This window comes from Giraffa tippelskirchi, chromosome 7 (assembly GCF_054371585.1).
Source record: "Giraffa tippelskirchi isolate mGirTip1 chromosome 7, T2T-mGirTip1v1.2.pri, whole genome shotgun sequence".
NCBI lineage: Eukaryota > Metazoa > Chordata > Mammalia > Artiodactyla > Giraffidae > Giraffa > Giraffa tippelskirchi.
In genome coordinates this window covers 136,961,138-136,981,378 of record NC_137281.1, presented here as the reverse complement: position 1 = coordinate 136,981,378, position 20,241 = coordinate 136,961,138, and the positions used below count along the sequence as shown (strand labels likewise).

At 38.9% G+C, this 20,241-nt stretch overlaps 2 protein-coding genes across 2 annotated transcripts in view; one reads left to right on the top strand and one right to left on the bottom strand.

Moving 5' to 3' along the window:
• Window positions 1–20,241, top strand: part of ZBTB25 (zinc finger and BTB domain containing 25) — a 52,113-nt gene that overhangs the window by 18,197 nt on the left and 13,675 nt on the right. The window contains exon 4 of the mRNA XM_081509912.1: window positions 4,287–4,321. Within this exon, the coding sequence (XP_081366038.1) occupies window positions 4,287–4,321 (35 nt within the window). The remainder of the gene's footprint in view (window positions 1–4,286; window positions 4,322–20,241) is intronic.
• AKAP5 (A-kinase anchoring protein 5) lies at window positions 14,658–19,368 on the bottom strand. The gene is made up of 2 exons (XM_081509915.1): window positions 19,254–19,368; window positions 14,658–16,650 (listed from the first exon to the last, which is right to left on the bottom strand). The coding sequence occupies exon 2, from the start codon at window positions 16,387–16,389 to the stop codon at window positions 15,103–15,105; it is 1,287 nt and encodes a 428-aa protein (XP_081366041.1). The 5' UTR covers window positions 16,390–16,650; window positions 19,254–19,368; the 3' UTR covers window positions 14,658–15,102.

Sequence of the window (20,241 nt, the reverse complement as noted above, 5' to 3'; positions counted from 1 at the left end):
GAGCATACCTCATTTTCCAGAGAAGTCAATGGCACCCCACTCCAGTACTCTTGCCTGGAAAATCCCGTGGATGGGGGAGCCTGGTAGGCTGCAGTCCATGGGGTCACGAAGAGTCAGACACGACTGAGCAACTTCACTTTCACTTTTCACTTTCATGCATTGGAGAGGAAATGGCAACCCACTCCAGTGTTCTTGCCTGGAGAATCCCAGGGATGGGGAAGCCTGGTGGGCTGCTGTCTATGGAGTCACACAGTCGGACACGACTGACGTGACTTAGCAGCAGCAGCATACCTCATTTTCAATAAAAATATTTGAAAGAGAGAAAAGGAGAAGAGTCAGAAACACACAAAAACTTAGAGTCAGTAAGATACACGCATGTAGGTAAGCGTAGATGCCTCCAGTGTTAGAGACAGCAGTTCAGACAGATCTGTGTGGACTGACACCCTGGTGTTGTTACCGTAATCAAGAGTTTAAAGAACTTAAGAGCAGTTTGAGATTTTTATGACAAGAGGTTTATATGAGCTTAAGAGGAAAATGATAGAATACAAATTATCTTTCTATCCATAGTATCAGAAGATTTTATAGGCTGCTTGAGTTGACATTAATTTTCTAACAAAAACCTGAAAAGGTAATTTTTCAGTGGCACAGTTTTCATTTTTTTTCTGGTACATAAAACCAGCAGGGTAGATATAGTCAGTGTACTAGAACTGTGTTTAAAAATCATGACCAGCCTTCCCTCTGTGAGTCAACTTAACTCCCCTTTCTAATAGTGAAACTTACAAAGCTAAAACTCCAGAAAAATTAAAATTGATGGACCGAATGACAGATTCTCCTGCTGTGTGTAGCTGGGAAAAAGCTGGTCAAACTTCACCACAGAGGATAGATCTAAATTTTTTTTGATACGTTTAAATTTTAAATACTAGATAGTCAAGAATAACCAAAGAGAGAGGCTTTAGAACACCCTCGTCTTTTTTGTATGTTGCCCTGTTAAATTCTAACTCTCACAAGTATTTTAGTAAATTTAATAAATTTGGTTTCTACAGCTTAGAATTTAATTGCATACAAAAACTCTTTAATCTCCCTGATGACTGCACACTTCATAGTTCCTGACATCAGAGTTCCTTAAGTGTCTGAGTTTAGTCAGGAGGGAACTCAGAGAGAAATCCATCTCATTTTAAGGGTGCAAGGATTTCTCTGAGTTATCAGTGAATTTAGGTAGATTATGAAGTGGTAAGTTTTTAAGAAGTGAATGAAGAAAACCAATGGGCATTATCTAAGGTGGTTGAACTTCTGTCCTAGACAGGGATGTCAAGCCTCGTGGGGTCAGAATTAACGTGCTAAGAGCAAAATCTAAGTAGCTATTGATACAGAGTCAGTTGTATCAGTCAGTAGTTAAAACAAATGTATTGCTCTTTAGTATCAGAACTTCATCTAATCATATTCTTAAATCATTTCAGCAATTATTCAAACTTACACTGTCCTCAAAGACTTCATCACATAAGGTGAACACAAATATTAACATTGATTTCATGTATCTTAGGCTATTCTGGGTATATTCCCTAGCCTCCTTTAAGTAAAATTTTAATTTTTCTTGTTTAGATAAAAATTTTCTTGATTTTTCTGTTCTGTTTTCTTTCCTACTTGCTCAGTCATTAGTCCTTGACCCAAAATGTGTGTGTAGCTTAAAGAGTGGGATTTAGTGTGCGTATGAGTTGTGGGTAAGACAGCAGTTCAAGGCAGAGTCTGGATGAGGCAAGAGTTTGCTTTTGGCTGAGTGTCCATAATAGACAGCATTAACTTAAAGCAGACATTTATCTATTTTGTTGAGTGTTAAGAAAGGAGTGATTAACTGTATTTTTATTCTTATTCATAAGGCTCCTTTTAATATTAGGAATTCAAAGCAGGTGTTCTTTCCTTCATAGTATTCTGTCTGTATTAGGAAGTGGGAAAATGAATACTGCATTTTATAGGAAAAAATCCCCAAACCTGGGTTCCAGAGAGCCAGTGAGTAGTGGTGTGGGGAATGATTCCGGTTTTATCTTCTTCATTTGCTCAACAGGAATATTTTAAAAATTATTTTATAACTAATATTGTGCCCTGAGTGTTTTTTAAAGACATGATTCATAAGAAAATCTACGTTGTATAAAAAAGTTCCTCCAGCTAAATGCTTTAATTTTGACTACATCATTTATAAAATGGAGCTGTTATCTTAGCCATATAGTATGGTCTGCATAATGATTGTCAAACTCTTAAAACTGGAAATGCTGCGTGCACCTTAGTGTATCAGGCAAGTACTAAACAGACATTTCCTCTTTGGATCAGCTTAGAATTTTCCCTTTTTTCTAGATCCCACATATAGTTGTTTTCTGGAGGAAAACAGACTGTTGCAGTATTTGTTCTTATTAGCATATTGTTAAACTCAGTATCTGATAAGTGCAGTCTGCTTTATAAGAAAACCAACATTTCTGGATTTATGTCTTGAAATTATTATTTCTTTCTCTGAATTATTATTCACTTTCCCACCTGCAAAGTGTGTATAAGCAATCCCTACCTCACAGGGGTGTTGTGAGGATTTGTTTTAAAATTGTGGTAAGTTGTATCAGTATTATTGATAAAAATCAACCATATAGGGACTTCTCCAGTGGTCCAGTGGTTAAGACTTCGCTTCCCAATGCAGTGGGTGCCGGTTCAATCCCTGGTCAGGGAGTTAAGATCCCACATACCTCATGGGTCAAGAAACCAAAACATAAAAACAGAAGCAGTATTGTAACGAAGTCAATAAAGACTTAAAAAAAAAACCCCAACCATATAAAGAGAACTACATTCTGCATTTTTTATGTAGCTAAACCTTTAACTTGAATATTCCAACTCATAAATTCTAGAATGTCTTCAGAAGCAGTCATGTACTATTTAATACTGAGTAATTAATTGGCAAAATTTTTACCTTTTACAAATACTCTAGAAACAGCAGAGTTGCTCGAATTCCTATTCTACCTTACTTTAATCATAAGTATTTCTCTTTAGCCTTTAACAAGAAAGATAGTAATTCTTTGGCATTACTGAGAATGAAAACTTGACAAGTTCAGTGTTATTGAAAGTTCCCCCAAACATATTGTTTACATATAGGAAAAGGAACAAAAGCAGTGGAGAAAATACCATTTTCATTTCTTTGATGTAGATCATCTAAAAAGTAGATAGAGACAAGGAATAGAGTAGGGATAATAGCATAGTAATTTATTATGTTCTATCAAATTAGTATTGGAAAAGGCTTCACTTAAAACTGAAGGAAATACTTATTAATCATGGAAAAAGATAGTCTGGAAAATGTATAATTCCATTGATGTTTATTTGCACAGGTGAATTCTTGATGTTGTAACTCAGATCCTTGAAAAGTATCCATTTTTTGTCTAATTGAGGTAAAAAATAGGCCATGTGAAGAAATTTCATAAGGTAACTTGTATCTTTGTATGTTTTAAACTAAATGTAGCTCTGTGGTATTTTATTATAATTAACTTTTAAATTCCTAAGGATGAAATCTGTAAATTATTATTCTTTGCTGTACTTCTGTATTTGTATGGTTGGACTTTCTGAAGACTGGTTAGATTATACAGTCCTTAGCCTGTCTGTCTTAAATGTAAGGAATTACAAACTGTGATTTTTGTCTTCAAGACCTGAAGAATCCTTTGTGCTTAAGTGTGTATCGGTCCACACTTGATTACTTAGTAGATATTGCTCCAGTGCAATTGATGGACTGTCATCAACTCTTTTGTTTTGTGCCAAATAGTCATTTAGTCAGATTAAATCAAATATCAACTTAAAATGCTTTCAAAGAAACTTGGATTTCAAAAACTTAAACCAAAAACAAAGGGAAAAGGGAAGTTCCCTGGTTGTCCAGTGGTTAGGACTCTGCGCTTTCACTGCTGAGGGCCTGGGCTTGATCCCTGGTTGGGGAACTAAGATCCCACAAGCTATGTGACACAACCAAAAAAACCCGAAAACCTGTACAATGAAAAAGGCCCCCTGAAGAAATCTTCAAAGTACTACTAACACATAGTAACATATAATACAAGAGACTGAAATCAATAATATATTGTATGCTTAAACTCTTCTACCTAATGTATTATGAGTTTGCTTCAGAAATATTCTTTCAGAAAGTTTTGTATTCTCCATTTGGAATGAAAACAGTGAATTTCATGTATTTTATCATGACAAATAAATTAATGTGGCTTGATCATAAGCAAAACTTTTTATTAGCTCAGCTTATAGAATGTGTTCTTATTTTACAGCAGTGTCTGCCAAATGTTGTCTTCCTAGTGTTGAGGTAAGTAGTCTCTGTATCAGGTAACATTTTGGATATGTGATGCAAAAATGCATCAGTGGGTCCAGTTCTTATCAACCATAATCTGTGTTAATAGAAAAGTGGTGTCCTCATCAAGTGCTTCCCAGCTGCCATCTCTGGTAAGAAAGGTAGTATCTAGTAATTTCCTTTCTTGCTTTGCTCCTTTCTCTCTTCCCTTTTTACTATCCCTCCAGTAGTGGAATCTGCAACAGCGATTCTTAGCCAGGAGGTATTAATCGGGGTTCTCCAGAGAAACAGAACCACACTGTGTGTGTATGTGTCTGTGTCTGTGTTTGTGAGAGAGGGAGAAAGGGAGAGAAAGAGATTGATTGATTGATTGATTATAAAGAATTGGCTTATGCAAACATGGAGGCCAAGTCCCAAGATCTGCAGGTGGCAAGCTGGAGACCCAGGAGAGCGGGTCAGGTAGTTCCAGTCCAAACTTAGCAGCTTGAGACTCATAAAGGCAGGAAAAGACCACTGTCCCAGCTTAATAGGCAGAAGTTCCATTATTCTCAGGAAGGTCAGCCTTTTTGTTCAGTTCAGGCCTTCAGCTGATTGTACGAGGGCTACTCACATGAGAGAGGAAATCTTCACTCAGTCCCCTGAGTCAAATGTTAACTCATTCATAAACAGAGACACGCCCATAATAATGTTTGACCAAATTTCTGGGTATCCCATGGCCCTGTCAAGTTGACACATAAAGTTAATTATCACACTGGGTGTTCCCCCCTCACCATGGTGACATTTAACAGTGTGGAGGTATTTGTCACAACTGGGTGGGGCTAGGAGAAGGTTGCTGCTGGCATCTAGTGGGTAGATAAACCAGGGGTGCTCTGAACATCCTACAGCACAGAGTATAGCCCCCACAACAAAGAATTGTCCAGCCAAAATGTCAGTAGTGCCAAGAATTAAATTTCTATTTGTATTAACTTTTATCCCATCTTTTCAAAGATAAAAATGTGATTATTAAAAATTATAGATGTTTTAAGCAACAGGACAGTCTAAAATCTACGCATATAGTCTTTGAACTAAACAATTGTGTCCCTAATAAATTCTCTGTGAAATTAAAATGATCATAAGTTGTAATTTGTACAAATATTTAATTTGGCCAAAAGGTGGCACCAGTGTACCTTTTAAAAGTCTTTGACATAGCTTTGACTAGGCTGACAAAGGTCCATCTATTCAAAGCTATGGTTTTTCCAGTAGTCATGTATGGATGTGAGAATTGGACTATAAAGAAAGCCGAGTGCCAAAGAATTGATGCTTTTGAACTGTGGTGTTGGAGAAGACTCTTGAGAGTTCCTTGGACTGCAAGGAGATCCAGCCAGTCCATCCTAAAGGAAATCAGCCCTGAATATTCATTGGGAGGACTGATGCTGAAGCTGAAACTCCCATACTTTGACCACCTGATGCAAAGAACTGATTCATTGGAAAAGACCTTGATGCTGGGAAAGACAGAAGGCAGGAGGAGAAGGGGACAACAGAGGATGAGATGGTTGGATGGCATCACCGATCCAATGGACATGAGTTTCAGCAAACTCCAGGAGATGGTGAAGGACAGGGAAGCCTGGCGTGCTGCATTCCATGGGGTTGCAAAGAGTCGGACATGACTGAGTGACTGAACTGACTGAACTGAACTTTATGCTCAAATTTGGCGTCACTGTTTAATTCACATTTATTTAGTACTTAGCTTCTTTGGGATTTTGTCTCACTTTATAGAGGCATGATTAATGAGAAGCTTCCTAGCATTCCGTAATATATTAGGTACTGAAATATATTGACATCCCACTTTGATCAAGATGCTCCCAATTTACCTGTATAGCAGCAGATAACTTGAAAATATCATTTAGTATGCTTCTTATATCAAGAATTTTTGAGGATTCTTGTAAGTCTTTAACATTAAGTGAGTGTTAGTCGCTCAGTCGTGTATGACTCTTTGTGATCCCATGGACGGTAGCCCACCAGGCTCCTCTGTCCATAGAATCCTCTAGGTAAGAAGACTGGAGTGGGTTGCCATTCCCTTCTTCAGGGGATCTTCCCAACCCAGGAGTCGAACCCAGGTCTCCTGCGTAGCAAGCATATTCTTTACCATTAAGGCTTAGGCATTTTAGTCTCAATCACATTTGTTCCTCTAATCAGGCATCAAACTCAGTTTTTAGTGTTCTGCCAGGTTAGTAGATAAATCCAGGGACATGAGTAAATACTCCCTAGTTTCTTAGCTTTTGTTTCTTTCCTTCATATGCACAGCCAGTGAGGTTAGCCTGTATATTATTTTCTGGAACTTACTTTTTCTTTCCTCTGTGATTTAACAACTGACTTTTTAAGCTGGTGTTCCTTCTCCATCTTCCTTCGCTTCCTTCCGGCTGAGACGTTCTCTCGTAGAGATTTTGTGCCTTCCAGTGCTGAGTGAATGCAGGCTACCCTTGCCTCTCCGTTGTTTCTGCTTGGAGTAGTACTGTTAATATTATCCTCGGGCTTTGTGCCTCATCACTAAATACTTGTATCAGATTTATTTTACAACTGATTAACCAGCTTGGACAGTGAACCTGCTTCCTCCCAGATAAATTCTCTTCCAGTGTTTATATAATGTTGAAACTTTTCTGTTGAAACAACTTGGTGATATTGTATCAAAATAATGGAAATAAAAGATCTTCCTTTAAGGTGCTAGAAATCCTTGGTGTCCTTTCATGTCAGAAATCTAAAGGAATAGCAGTGCTATGGGAGGGCTGTTCTGTACAGCTGGTCCTTGCTCTCTTGGGAGGTGGAGGAGAGGCTTGTGCAAGAAGGAGGCCTGCATCATCTGAAGTCACCTGTTGTATCATCTATGTTATTACTCAGTTTCGAGAAGGTTCATGTTAGATTCTTGTGGACCAAACAGGCCCTTGAGGAATGAGATCTTATGAATTTAGCTCTGCCACATTTTTCTGTAAGGGAAGCCATATGGTACTTAGTCCAAACCATATGTAGGTAAGTATCTAATTTTAAAAAAAAAGTTTTTTTGATAACTGGCATTTGTACCAAGTGCCTTATGTGGAGGAAAATCTAAAGAACCTATGGTGTGGTTCTTTAGGAAAAGGATGCAACATTTGCAGAGATAAGAGAAAAGGTTTTGAAATGCAGATCAAAGGTTCCAGTGGAGTGCATCTCAAAAAGATTTTTTTACTGGACCAGTTCTCATTTCCCACATTGCCCTTCTTTTACATAGCTGCACAGTCCGTGCTATGAGCTCAGTAGTACCGGTCCTGTATCACAGCATTTTAAAATGTGGGAGGAAAGGCATATAGATGGAGAACTCCTTTTTAAAATGTTGAATGTCTCCTGTTTCACTGTTAACATAACCACAGTTTTTCAGATTTCTCCAATTGGTGTTTAGCTTCAGACCCACTATGTAGAGCTATGCAAATTATGCACAATAACACTAGGGGGCACCACTCACCAAACTCATGCTGCTGGCTGTGGGCTTGCAGTTTGCACAGCTTTGCAGGGCAGCCCTGTCTTTCCTTATCCTGGTTTAAATGTTGAATTTAAGAAGCACTTATTTTGAATTTCTGCAGCAAGTGGCAGTTTTCACTTGTGTAGCCAGGAAATTATATTAAAGTACACAGGCGGTATAAAGAACAATGAAGAAAAAATGAATATTCCGTAGGTGACTCAACCATGTGTTTGTTAAAATTTGTAGAACTGTGCACTAAACAGGGTGGATTTTACTGTATGTAAATTACACCTTAATGAAGAAAAGATTAAGACCACCCAGATAAATATAGAAAAGTCTTAAGTTTAAGGAGCCATAATGATTATCGTTCATTATTAATCCTTCCATGGGTCAGGAAAAAAAAACAATAACACCATCTAGACATTAAGAGTACAGAGAAAAACTCATGAAACTAAAAAGGTAATTCTGAAATTCACTCTGAAATCACACAAATTACTGATGAGGCTGTGGCACAGCTGGATAAAAGATCAAAAACTCAGGTTGAGTTTTTCACCTGAATTGAATTGTGAGTGGCCAATTATTTTGGCATTTGGTGCATCTCAGCTTTACACAGAGTACGAGGACAATTCCAACTAGTCATTCTGATCAGGGAGATAGAAATACTAGTTTCAGTTGACCTGTTTAAAGGAGAGGTGATACTCTATGTTTTTATACTACAAATGGCTGTTCCACATGGAACCTCTGCATTGTAATTTATATATGAAGATATTTGATTGATTTGAGCATACACGCCTGTAGCTGCATTAGTCATGACTGTGAATGATCACAGATGTGGTCCAGAGGCCCACTTGTCACCGTACTGACCAGACTTTCCTGTGACCTGTAGATACAGTACGGATTTGGGATTCAAAGGTCTGAGTACAAGTATACAAATGACTGCACCTGCTTTTGTCACTCCTAGGAGGAAGAAATGGCTATCCACTCCAGTATTCGTGCCAGGAAAATGCTATGGATAGAAGAACCTGGCGGGCTATAGGCCATGGGGTTGCCAAGAATGGGACATGACTGAACATGCACAAACGTCCCCCAGGAGTACAAAATTGGAAGACCTGTTTTTTTGGCCACAGTTACAGCTGAGAAAAGTATAGAAAAGGTTTAATCCCTGCCCCAGAATGGCACTGTCATAAAGATAATAGAGCTTCCCAGGTGGTGCTAGTGGTAAAGAACCCACCTACCAATGCAGGAGACGGAAGAGACATGGGTTCAATCCCTGGGTTGGGAAGATCCTCTGGAGGAGGACTTGGCAACCCACTCCAGTATTCTTGCTTGGAGAATCCCCATGGACAGAGGAGCCTGGCAAGCTACAGTCCATAGGGTTGCAGAGTTGGACATGACTGAAGTGACTTAGCATGCATGCAAAGATCAAGATAAGGCCAAAAGTCCTATTTGATCTAGCCATGAAACAAATTGTGAAGAAAGTGCATCTGGTCTTGTAAAATGCAGCAACTGCTAGACACTGCTACCATTACTGTTACGATAAGTTAGAGACAGTTTTAAGTTTAAGAGTTTTCCACCCTAGGAGGCATCCTCCCCTCACCTAGGTTTTCCTTAACTGTTTGTGGTATCTGTTCCCAGCTTTGCTGAGGATTTTCTGTGAATGTATAGTGTGCTCATGTACAGATATATATTTACTCACTCTTTTTCCTAAGTTCAGAAACTTAGCCTCCAATGATCTCAAGCTTCAGGGAAAAAAAGAAAGGTATGTACTTCACAAAGTGATTCGGGGCTCCAGATTTCAGCATAAAGGGCAGAATTGCCTGTGAGGACAAGTGTTGTAAAAGGTTATGTACTTTTCTCTTAAATTAGAAAGATGTGACTTAATAAAAAATGTTAATTCCTCAAAGTGTGAAATATTAAATACCCTATGTACTTCAGAACAAAGTTTAGTTTTAGGACTTTTAAGATGCTATCAACTTTAAATTGATCCCAAGGTTCTTCCTAGAGCCTAATTATTGCCATTGGTCTGTGCTTCAAAAAAACAGGTGTCTTAGTAAACACAGAACTTTTGAAACATCCAGCTTTAGCAGGCACCATCTGAATAAGCATTTTTTGCATCAAGGTTGCTTAGTTATTTGGTAACCATATAGATTATTAACAATGTGTTGGTTAATACAGAAAAAACAACTTGAGAACAGCAAGAGATGATGAAAACCAGTGCACTTGTGTCAGGTTCATAGATGGCATCAAAATCAGAATTGCCCTTTAGGTGGAATTATTTCAGTGAAATTGAATTCAAGTTCATGGTGTTTTCTTTCTCTTTCCTGGAGGTGGGCTCTTTTAGGCATGTCATCATAAAATCTGGCCAACATTCAGCAGAGCAAAACTTTTGGTGGGGCTGACTCAGTTTCAATCTGTGATCTCTATGGTTTTAGGAAATTAATGTACTATACCATGTTTCTCTTAAAAGACCTGGGTAAATAAACATGAACCAATATAACATTTATTTTATATTAATATTCAGTACATATATTAATTCAGATTAAAACTTTTTTTACAGAGTATTATTTCTTTAATATTAGCATCTGATCCACAGTAATATAGTACTAATTTTAATGAGAAATACAAATTAGAACTTTTGCTTTCATAATAGCTCATCCAATTAACATTTTTACAAAGAACTACTATAAATATGTAACATTATGCAGGCTTTTTTTCTGCACCTGTTCACAAATCAGAAGGAATACACTTTAAAACTACTTAGAAACCAAATGCTATCAAGCTGCCCCTGTATTTATATGACCATCTTCCCACACCCGACAAAATGAATTCCTCGCTCTCGTCTCCCCCCTAGTGCATCACAGTGCTGCGCCCCGTGGCTCTTCGCTTAACCCCTGTCCCAGTTTCCATTGCCGCTGTTTCCCAGGTTGAGCTTTTCAAGGGCAGAGAGCCTGTCCCCTTTATCAGTGTTTGGGATGTGTCATACCCAAAACATTGAATAAATTGAATTCAACCTAAATTTAAGTAGTTGCTTTCTGTTAAATTTTTTGTAACTAAGGATTACAAAAAAATCTTTCCAAAAATGTACCATAAAATGTACTATATACTGAAAATTTGAATTCTGTATAATAAGAAACTGTAAGTTACACAATAAAACATCACAGGAATTTGAACCTAAATAACTCTAAACCTTAAATAAAGATCTTTAAAAATGCAGAAGGGGCAGGCAGAGAAGTCCACCCCTAATGTATTGAGTATCAGGTGAAATTAAAAAGCAGACTTCACACATCTGAATAAAGTTGACATTAAAAGGATCTCTTCAAACAATGGAATTCTAAAACCTAACAATTATGTTAAAAATTCTGCTGTAAACTACCCCCCCAAATTAATTCTTAACTATAAAAAAATAAGGCAACTTGAAGTTAGAAACTTATGGATGAAGTTAACTCTGGATTTTTTGCAGAGGCCAGATTGGACTGGTGCCCTCTCACAATCTATTTCTAAAAGCCTTAGCAGGAAGGTGAGTCACACATACTGGTGAAATAGCGTATTCTCTCAGAAATACATCAATTGAGTGTCTAAGACTTCACTAAATAGTGGAACAATTAAGATCTCAAACTTCGTGCTGTCAAATGAAATCTTCAAAGAAAATTATGCAGACAATTTTTCTGAAGAACTCCATTTGTGCCACATGCTTATTGTTCTTTGAGGTGGAGGAGGTGGCAGGGAACCTAATTTCTAGTTGAATGTTCTTTGTTTCCTGCTGCCTTTACTTAAATGTTACCAGGGACTATTTTTATACTCTATAAAGTACTTAAGAAAATGTTAAGTGGCTAGTGCTACACAAAATAGAGGAAGATTTTCTTATTCGCTTGTTGTAAAGCAAACTGAATAACACGACTCTCAAACGGGGGAATATAATGTGCTGAAAAATCATCTGATAAACCAACTAGCCCTGTAAAATTCTGAGTTCAAGAGAAACTGAATCCCAGCTAATTAATGAATGTTCATTAAAAGCAGCACTTATACCACAGCAAATTTAAAGGAAAATTAATGTGTTATTAAATTGCCTTTTAAGTGATATTTTAATATTGTCAAGTGGATGTGGATTGAATAAGAACCTATTTACATTCACTTGATGTCTTACATATAAGGTCAAATTGCTTAAAATAAAAAATGTTTTATGAAAGACTCCTAAGTCATCTGATTCTTGATTATTTCTATAACAGCAAAACAATTTAGATCATCTTAGAATTCCTAGTAGTAGAATTTGGCCATGTAGCAGAAATAATCAGATTGAGACCAGTGCATTTCTGGATTCCTTTTTCAAACTGGAATCCTACTTACTTAATTCACCAGATATTCTCAATAGAAAAGATTGAGGAGAAACCATTTAAGAATGAACAAATAGAGTACACATTTCATCACAAAAACACTCAATTATAATACATTCTAACCAAATATGTACCACACCACAAAGGGAAAAAAACAGTAGAAACCTAGGACTACTTAGTCTTAAAAAATACTCATTAAACATATTTATCTCACATGTTTTTAAAACTCCCAAATAAATATACCTAAACATTTGAAAATATTTTCAATAACTGCCAAGTGTTATACTTTTTGCTCATTCATGAGGAATTACTAAAAACTTATACAATCAAGTATATTGGCTTGAGCCATCCTTGCAGTAAATGAAGGCAGAATTCGTCAAACCTCTGTAGAACGCACCAACTTTAGTCAGTTTTTTAAAAAATTGCTCACTTTTAAATATGTAGTTGCTGGTAGCTGTCCAAGTCCGTTAGCACCGCATATAGTGAATTAAAAAGTTATTTTTAGGGAGGATGACTTAGCAGTCTTTTGTTTAAGAATTATATAATTAAAAGAAATTGATTTCTTGGGTCATGTTTTGAAAGATCCACTTTTCATCTTGCTAAATTGAAGGATTGATAGTTTCCTTCCCTGCGCTCTCCTCCCCGCAAGGTTATAAGCATGAAGGGAGGAAAATCTGGGGAAATACTTTTACACTTCAACAAAGAATCTTGCTAATAATATCCGTTATCTGGTTCAGTTCCAAAGTCACATTCTTCTGCCAGAGGTCTCAATATACTGTACTTAAAGGAAGAAACAAGATTCTAAGGGACAAATTAGCACATACTTTCTGTATACAATCCATAAATAATGCAGGAAGTCACCAGATCATTTGAAATCATCTAACGTACATTCTTTTCTTTAAGAGCATACAAATACCTTTAACAAGTACCTTACAACTGAAGCAAAAGTTCTTTGCTATTTCATCTACTTTCAGAGTGACACTGTCACTCAATAGGGGACTGTACAATGTGAACCCTGACCTGTGAGGTAGGGAAGTGTATTGCAGTCTTATGGCCATTTCACACAAGGAAAGGTTGAAACAATTACTTTTTCAAAAAATATGGCAATCACTGAGATCGATGATTTAAATAACTAAATAAAACACTAGCCCTTCTTGTTATATTAAGGTCATTTTTTTTGTGTAAGGGATTAGCTGGACTAGAAGTACTGATGAAAATAAATTTTCAATATCCATGTAAAATGTTTACTGGTGTCTCTCAACACATAGGCACAATGAAAGAATACTAGCATTTAAAATATAATGTACTTGACTAATAACTTTTCACTTTCTATTCAGCTATGTATTTGGCTCATTCTTGAGCAAGAATGAATAATATTTTCATTAAATTATTGTGATTTCCTAATAAATCACAATCCAACCAGTCCATCCTAGAGGAAATCAGTCCTGAATATTCATTGGAAGGACTGATGTTGAAGCTGAAACTCCAATACTTTGGCCACCTGATGCAAAGAGCTGACTCATTTGAAAAGACTGATGCTGGGAAAGATTGAGGGTGGGAGGAGAAGGGGACGACAGAGGATGACATGGTTAGATGGCATCACCGACTCCATGGACATGAGTTTGAGTAAGCTCCGGGAGTTGGTGATGGACAGGGAGGCCTGGTGTGCTACAGTCCATAGGGTCACAAAGAGTTGGACACGACTGAGCGACTGAATTGAACTGAACTGATTGTGATTTCCTAGGACTTTTACTGCCAGGTTGGCTTTGAATCCACTCTCCCCTCTTTGAGGAGAGATTGATGAATATAGTCTCCAGAAGTTTAATCTTGCAAGATGAATCCTGTGTTACCTGTGATCACTTGTTACTTGGGAAGTTTGTCTTCTCCTGGATGGAAAATAATATTCCACTTTTTGTTTTTGTTGTTGCTTTTTTTTTTTTTAGGTTTTCAGTAGGTGATCCCATGCACAAGTGGATTTACACAGGTCTATCTGGAGAAGGCAATGGCACCCCACTCCAGTACTCTTGCCTGGAAAATCCCATGGATGGAGGAGCCTGGTTGGCTACAGTCCATGGGGTCGCTAAGAGTCGGACATGACTGAGCGACTTCATTTTCACTTTTCACTTTCATGCATTGGAGAAGGAAATGGCACCCCACTCCAGTGTTCTTGCCTGGAGAATCCCAGGGACGGGGAAGCCTGGTGGGCTGCCGTCGTATGGGGTCGCACAGAGTCGGACACGACTGAGCGACTTAGCAGCAGCAGCAGCATCTGGGGTAGAAGAAAGATGGGGAGGGAAAATGCACTCCGTTTCCACACCTTTGCACTTGATAATTATTTGCCTGTTTGAAGTAATTTGTGAATGGCTTTTGTAAGAAATTTGAGCAAGACTAGAAAACCACTCATGTTTAATCAAACTATATATATATATATATATATTTTGGTTTGCAGTATTTTTTTGAAGTAAAGCTATTGCCTAGGAGTGTAAGTCCTAGGCAGTAGTCTTACTACTATAAATCACACATTCACAAAAACAGTTTACCATATTCATCATTTCAAATAACATAAAAGTGCGCTGTAAAAAAAAGTTGTTGAAAACACAATGCGATGTTAACCTATACACAGTGTTGAACTATCAAAAGGAAACCAGGCTTTGTGACATCAGAGGACATGAAAGAACTTATGGCATACTGCAAGTACTCATTAAATATATCTTCTCCCAAGCACTCTAATCTCCAGAAACCATTTTAGCAACTCCCCTGATGTCACTTTTCATTGCAGTTTGTACTGACTTCCTCCAATCCAGAAGTGGCTGCATTTCAGTGATAGGGAGGGTTTTACAACTTGATTAATTCTTTAGCACTTCTGGGTTGGAAATGTGTTGGGTTAAATTCCACAGATGCTAAATCTGTCATTTGTGGCTGAAAAAAGAAATGCCACGAATATGTAAAATAATTAACCATTAAGCTTGTTTTTCCCTCCCATGATCTAGAAATTGTCACTGTAGACGATTGTTTATTGTATTATCATCAGAGGCCATTTCATTAACAAGCTGTTCTATAGACAACTGTATAGCATTCTTGACAAGAGAAGAAGCTGTTTCTATTAAGAGTGTTTCATATTGTTCCGAAGTTCTACCCTCAAAACCACTGTCATTAGCAAAAACCCCTATCTGCTCATTTTCAGTTGAAATTAAGAATGGCTTAGGGACATTTTTAGATTTCTTAACATCAAATTCACTGATTTCAGTGTCTGTGATAATAATAGCAATTGGCTCCATTCTTTTGCTTTCTTCTGGTTTGGGTTTTTCTGCAGTGATCTCATTTTCTTGAAAATCTGATTCCTGGCTCAATTCAGTATCTTTTGGCTTACTCTCCTCAACAACAATCTTTCTACTTTCATGCTCCTTCCAATCTGGTCCACTTTCTAGGACACCGTTTCTGGCTTCTTCCAGAATTTGTTGATCTGGGACTGCAGGTGAGGGAGGAACCTCAGAACCCACTGGGAGCTCATGTTCTGTGTCTGAAGCTTCCAATGGGCTCACTTGCTGAGGTTGAATGCTTTGTTTTTCCTCAAGCGTTTCAGTATCTTTTTCAAGGATTAGGGTCCCTGTTTGAATAGCAGAATGACCCATATCTAACTCAAGTTCTACTGAAATCACTTTCTCTCCAGGAGAAGTTATGCTGTTGTTCACATTTGATTCACAGACCTCATCACCCCCTTTCTGTGAGACATCTTCCCTTACATCCTGGGGCGACTTGCTCTTTGTTGCCTGGTCATCTGATTGGGTCAGAGATTTTGTAACCAGATTTTCAGCCTCTTGGACTTTGACACTGCGGTCTGAGTCTTCTATGATTTTGGAGTGATTACTTCTTTTCTCTCCTTTTGAGAATTTTATGCAGGGAATCTTGAGTCTGGATTTTACCTTTTTCTTGGAAAGATTAGCATTGTCAGCATTGATTTCAGATTGCAGTTTAGCCTCAAAGGGCTTTTGCTGCTTTGAAGACTCTGACCTTTTCCTGCGTGTTACAAGGCGTTTGATTGAGGCCCAGGCCCCCCTGGGGCGCTGTAGCTGATCAGAAGCTCCCGCTGCTGGAGGACACTTCCTTGCTGCATCAGCAGCTTTAGAGCTGGCTTCTGGCTTCTTTGCTTTGGCTGCTTTTTTTCTTCTCTTGAAGCAGAGCATCGATGCTTTTTCCTCCTGCCTCTCATCCTGAGGTCTAACTTCTGCTGATTTCGTCTCATCCTTGCTTTCTACTTGTATTTCAGAAACTGTGATCTCCATTTTCACATTACACTCTTTCTTTCTCTAGAAAACTATATCATCTCTTCCTTAGCAGCCTATTATGACAAAAAAGTGGGCAGAAATATCACAGAGTAAAATTTCTTCCAGATGTAATCATTCGTTTCGTCTTACTCCATACAGTCATTTTAGGTGGTTTCTCCAGTTATACAAATGCCTACATTCTCTATGACTTGTAATTTCGCTAATTTCTTCATGAAAGCCCTTTTATTGGATAGATTTTTGTTTTATTTAAGGAGCAACCTGATAAGAGAAAAGAGGGATATTTTATTTCACCAATCAGTCTATTGTTTTCTATAGAGACTATTTCAGTTGAATGCATATGATTCTACCTGGTATATTTCCCATATACTAATTTACTGAAATGACTGGAGAATAAAAATTGGGGTTTATTTTTGCCCTATCCAAAAGACTTCAGTGTGAATTTATTTTACTCTCTTTTCTTTGTTAAAACTTCATTTTGGATTACTCTGCAGATCTGTTATTATTTTATCAATTCTGGAGTTGTGCTGTTTCTATGAATTGTTTATGTAATTCTCTGAATTGCAAATTAACAAACAAAAATCACCACCACCACCAAAAACAACAAAAAACAATGAAGAGCAGGGTGATAAGCAAGCTAATGTAATTTTTTATTACCTGCAATAAAGAGTTCTGAAGTTGAATCTTAGAGATTATTTGAGATTATTCAAGTCAAGCCAGGTGAAAAAACTGAACTCCAGCGTGGGCAGCTGGCCTGCTGAAGGTCTCACAGTTAGATGAAGTCAGAGCCAGAGTTAGAACTGAAGACTCTGACTCTCTAATGTTCTTTCCAGTATACCATAAGGTTTCTGTTCTAAAAATGTATGTTCCATGAAGGAGGTGCTACTTTTCATACATGCTCGTGGGAAATGTAACATTACTGTCATTCTCTACTTGTAAATTTGTTTGTATAATCTTAACATTTTTTTTCGAAGTATCTGCCGTTCATACATTTTCTATAATGAGCACATAGTTGAAGGTCAGAGTGAATGATAATAATAGTTGACATTTATTGAGCAACTCCTATGTATTAGGAAGTGCTAAGCACTTTTATATACATCTCTAATCCTCCCACAACATTGCAGAGGAGGTGGTGCTATCACCATCTACAGATGAAGAAATTGAGGCCTAGATAGGTTAAGTAACTTGCTCTAGATTATACAGCTAGTTGATAACAGAGCTCAGATTCAACCTGAGATTGCCTGTTTTCAAAGCTTGTCCTCTGAAACTGGGCTTTAAGAGTTTTCATCAGAAAAATGAATTGTTTGGAGATGCTAATCTGCACTAGACTCACAGGTCAAAAATTTTAAAAACTGCTTAATGGTCACGTAACCATAATGTAACCCATCGACTCATAACTGAACCAAGACTCTGAATGAGTTCTTGTTATTTTAAAATCAAGCTTTTGAAATTCTTTGTATTTTATTATCTTGGCTCTGGAACTAATTTGAAAGCCAAAAATAAGTTGATAAGATATGCAATTGGCAAACTAATTAGTGACATAAATATAAACGTATATTTTAAAATCAGTCCACAGAGTGGTATGAGGGTACCAATGAACAGAGATGTGAGGTGGTCACCTAACAAAAATCCTATGAATTTTAGATGGATGTCCTAAAATAAACAAAGGGACTCTTTCTTTGTGCTGTTTTTTGTTTGTTTGTTTTTTAATGTAAATCCTTCACTGTTGAAGGTTTATTTGGGTAGCCCTTGATTCCATGAACCACAGAAGGAACTGGAACTCGGAAAATCATTTCATCATCTAAGTAAATATCCCTTTAGGTTGAGTCTTACATACTCCATTCCTCTGACAGAAAGACAAAGTCATCCTAGAACAGTGACGAAACTAAAATATGAACATTTTTACAATCTCCCTCCTCATATGCTTCCATAACACAAGAACCACAGCTGATTATAGCTGTTTAAGTCTCCCTTCTTGTGAATTCTCAGCGCCTCAGTTTTTATTAACCAGAGGATGTAGAGCCAATAGAAATATTGAAATTAGACCATGTTTAGAAATGTATCCTTTGAAATTATCCTAGATTGCCCAAAGACAACTGCTTGAGAAGCTCATTTGAATGTATATCAGATGAAGAAATACAACAAATATCCAAATAAAACCTAACTGAAATGGGGAAGGTGCAGGGCACCAACACTAAAACTTCGCATAACACTAAACTGCAAATGATTCGTCCTTAACCTGCGCAGATAGTTTTATCGATCGCCTCGGGAATCTTAAAGTCCCTGTTGTAATTTCCTGATAGAACCGCAAGTTTGCTGCCACAGAAAATACCCCTCCCCATATTCCCGTGAGCAGAGAAGCACGGAGGCAAAGAGCAGCCGCTCTCTGGGAAAGGAGTGAATCTCTCCCATCTCCCGGGGCGGACCGCGAAGCTTCCTCCTGGAGGAAGGCGTCTCTCCTTCGGCTTGAAGTGCGTTTGGCAGGAGCCAGAGCGCAGGAGAAAGTACTCAAAAAGGAAAATGCTGGGGCGTGGAACAGGTAACCCAGCTTCAAGTTCTCTGCACAATGATAATGGCCAGGAACCCCACACCGTATTTCCCCCCAAAAGGGCAAGGAATGAAAAAAAGCTACCAGCAACACCTGCTCCTAGGAGAAGATGTAACACGGAGAGGTGGGTGGACAGAGCCGATGAGGGTCGCTGTGGCTGGAGATGCCTGCGGACAAACGACCTTCCTGATTCTCACCCCGGCCACCTTGGGTGGTCCAGCGGGCACCTCCCGCCTACTCTGCCGCACAGGCGATCAGCGGACCGGACACCTGCCCGCACCCTCTCCCCCGCAACCTCCTCGCCCTCCTCACTTACCGCGGGGTCCCTGGCCGACGTAGGGCCGGACGCCCGGGCGCGCGGGAAGCCACGGTCGCACCGGGAGCGAGCAGCCCTCTGCAGAGGGACCGCAGCCCCGCGGCGCCCCCTCCCCAGAGCGCGGGGACCGACAGGCGGCGGCACCAATGCGCGCGGAGGGGGCGGGCACGGGGCGGGGCCGGGCTGGGGGCGGCGGGCGGTGGGGGTAGGAGATCCGGAGGTCTCTTCATCTAGCAGTTCGCCCGGCCGCTGAGACGCCGACCGTCGCGCTTCCAGCCTGGCGGCAATCCCCGCCACGCTACCTCATCGGGGGCCAACGAGAGCCAGCCGGCAGATGGGGAAGGGACCAGGGTCGAAAGCCTCCTCTATTTTTTTCTCAGACGCAAAGTAGTTAAATCCAATTTTAAATGACAAGCATCCCATTATAAATCCCCCCACTGAATATTTAAGTCACAGCATACAGCACATTTTTAAAGCAGGATTCAAAACTTTGCAGTGAACCTTGTTTGGAGAGAAAATGACGTTATATGAATTGAGAGAGAAAGAGAGGGAAAAAAAAAAACACCTCATTACACCCAAACCCACTCCTGGGAAAGTTTTGGATATCAAGTTTCACGGCCAAAGAGTTTCAGAACCCCAAGACATAGGCTCTTCTCTCCCTAAGTGTCTAGAAGGCGGGTAGAAAGGATGCAACCTGTGTGCCGTGGAGTTCAGAACACAGGAACCCAGCTCCACCCATCCTTTATACCTTGCATAGATTTCCACGATTAAGTGGCTTACAAGTTACCCATGTTTCCCTTCGGGATGATCCTAGGTGCCTGCTTAACCTTGTCCCTCTCAGTTAAGCGGGGGGTGGAGACTGGAGACGTGTTCCTCACAACTCCAGTCCTGATCAGAGCAAGGGTACTGGCACTATCTACTCTCCTGCCTGACTCGAGGGTAGATTCAGCTTAGCTATTGTGTATTTTCACACATTTTGAGTCTTTAT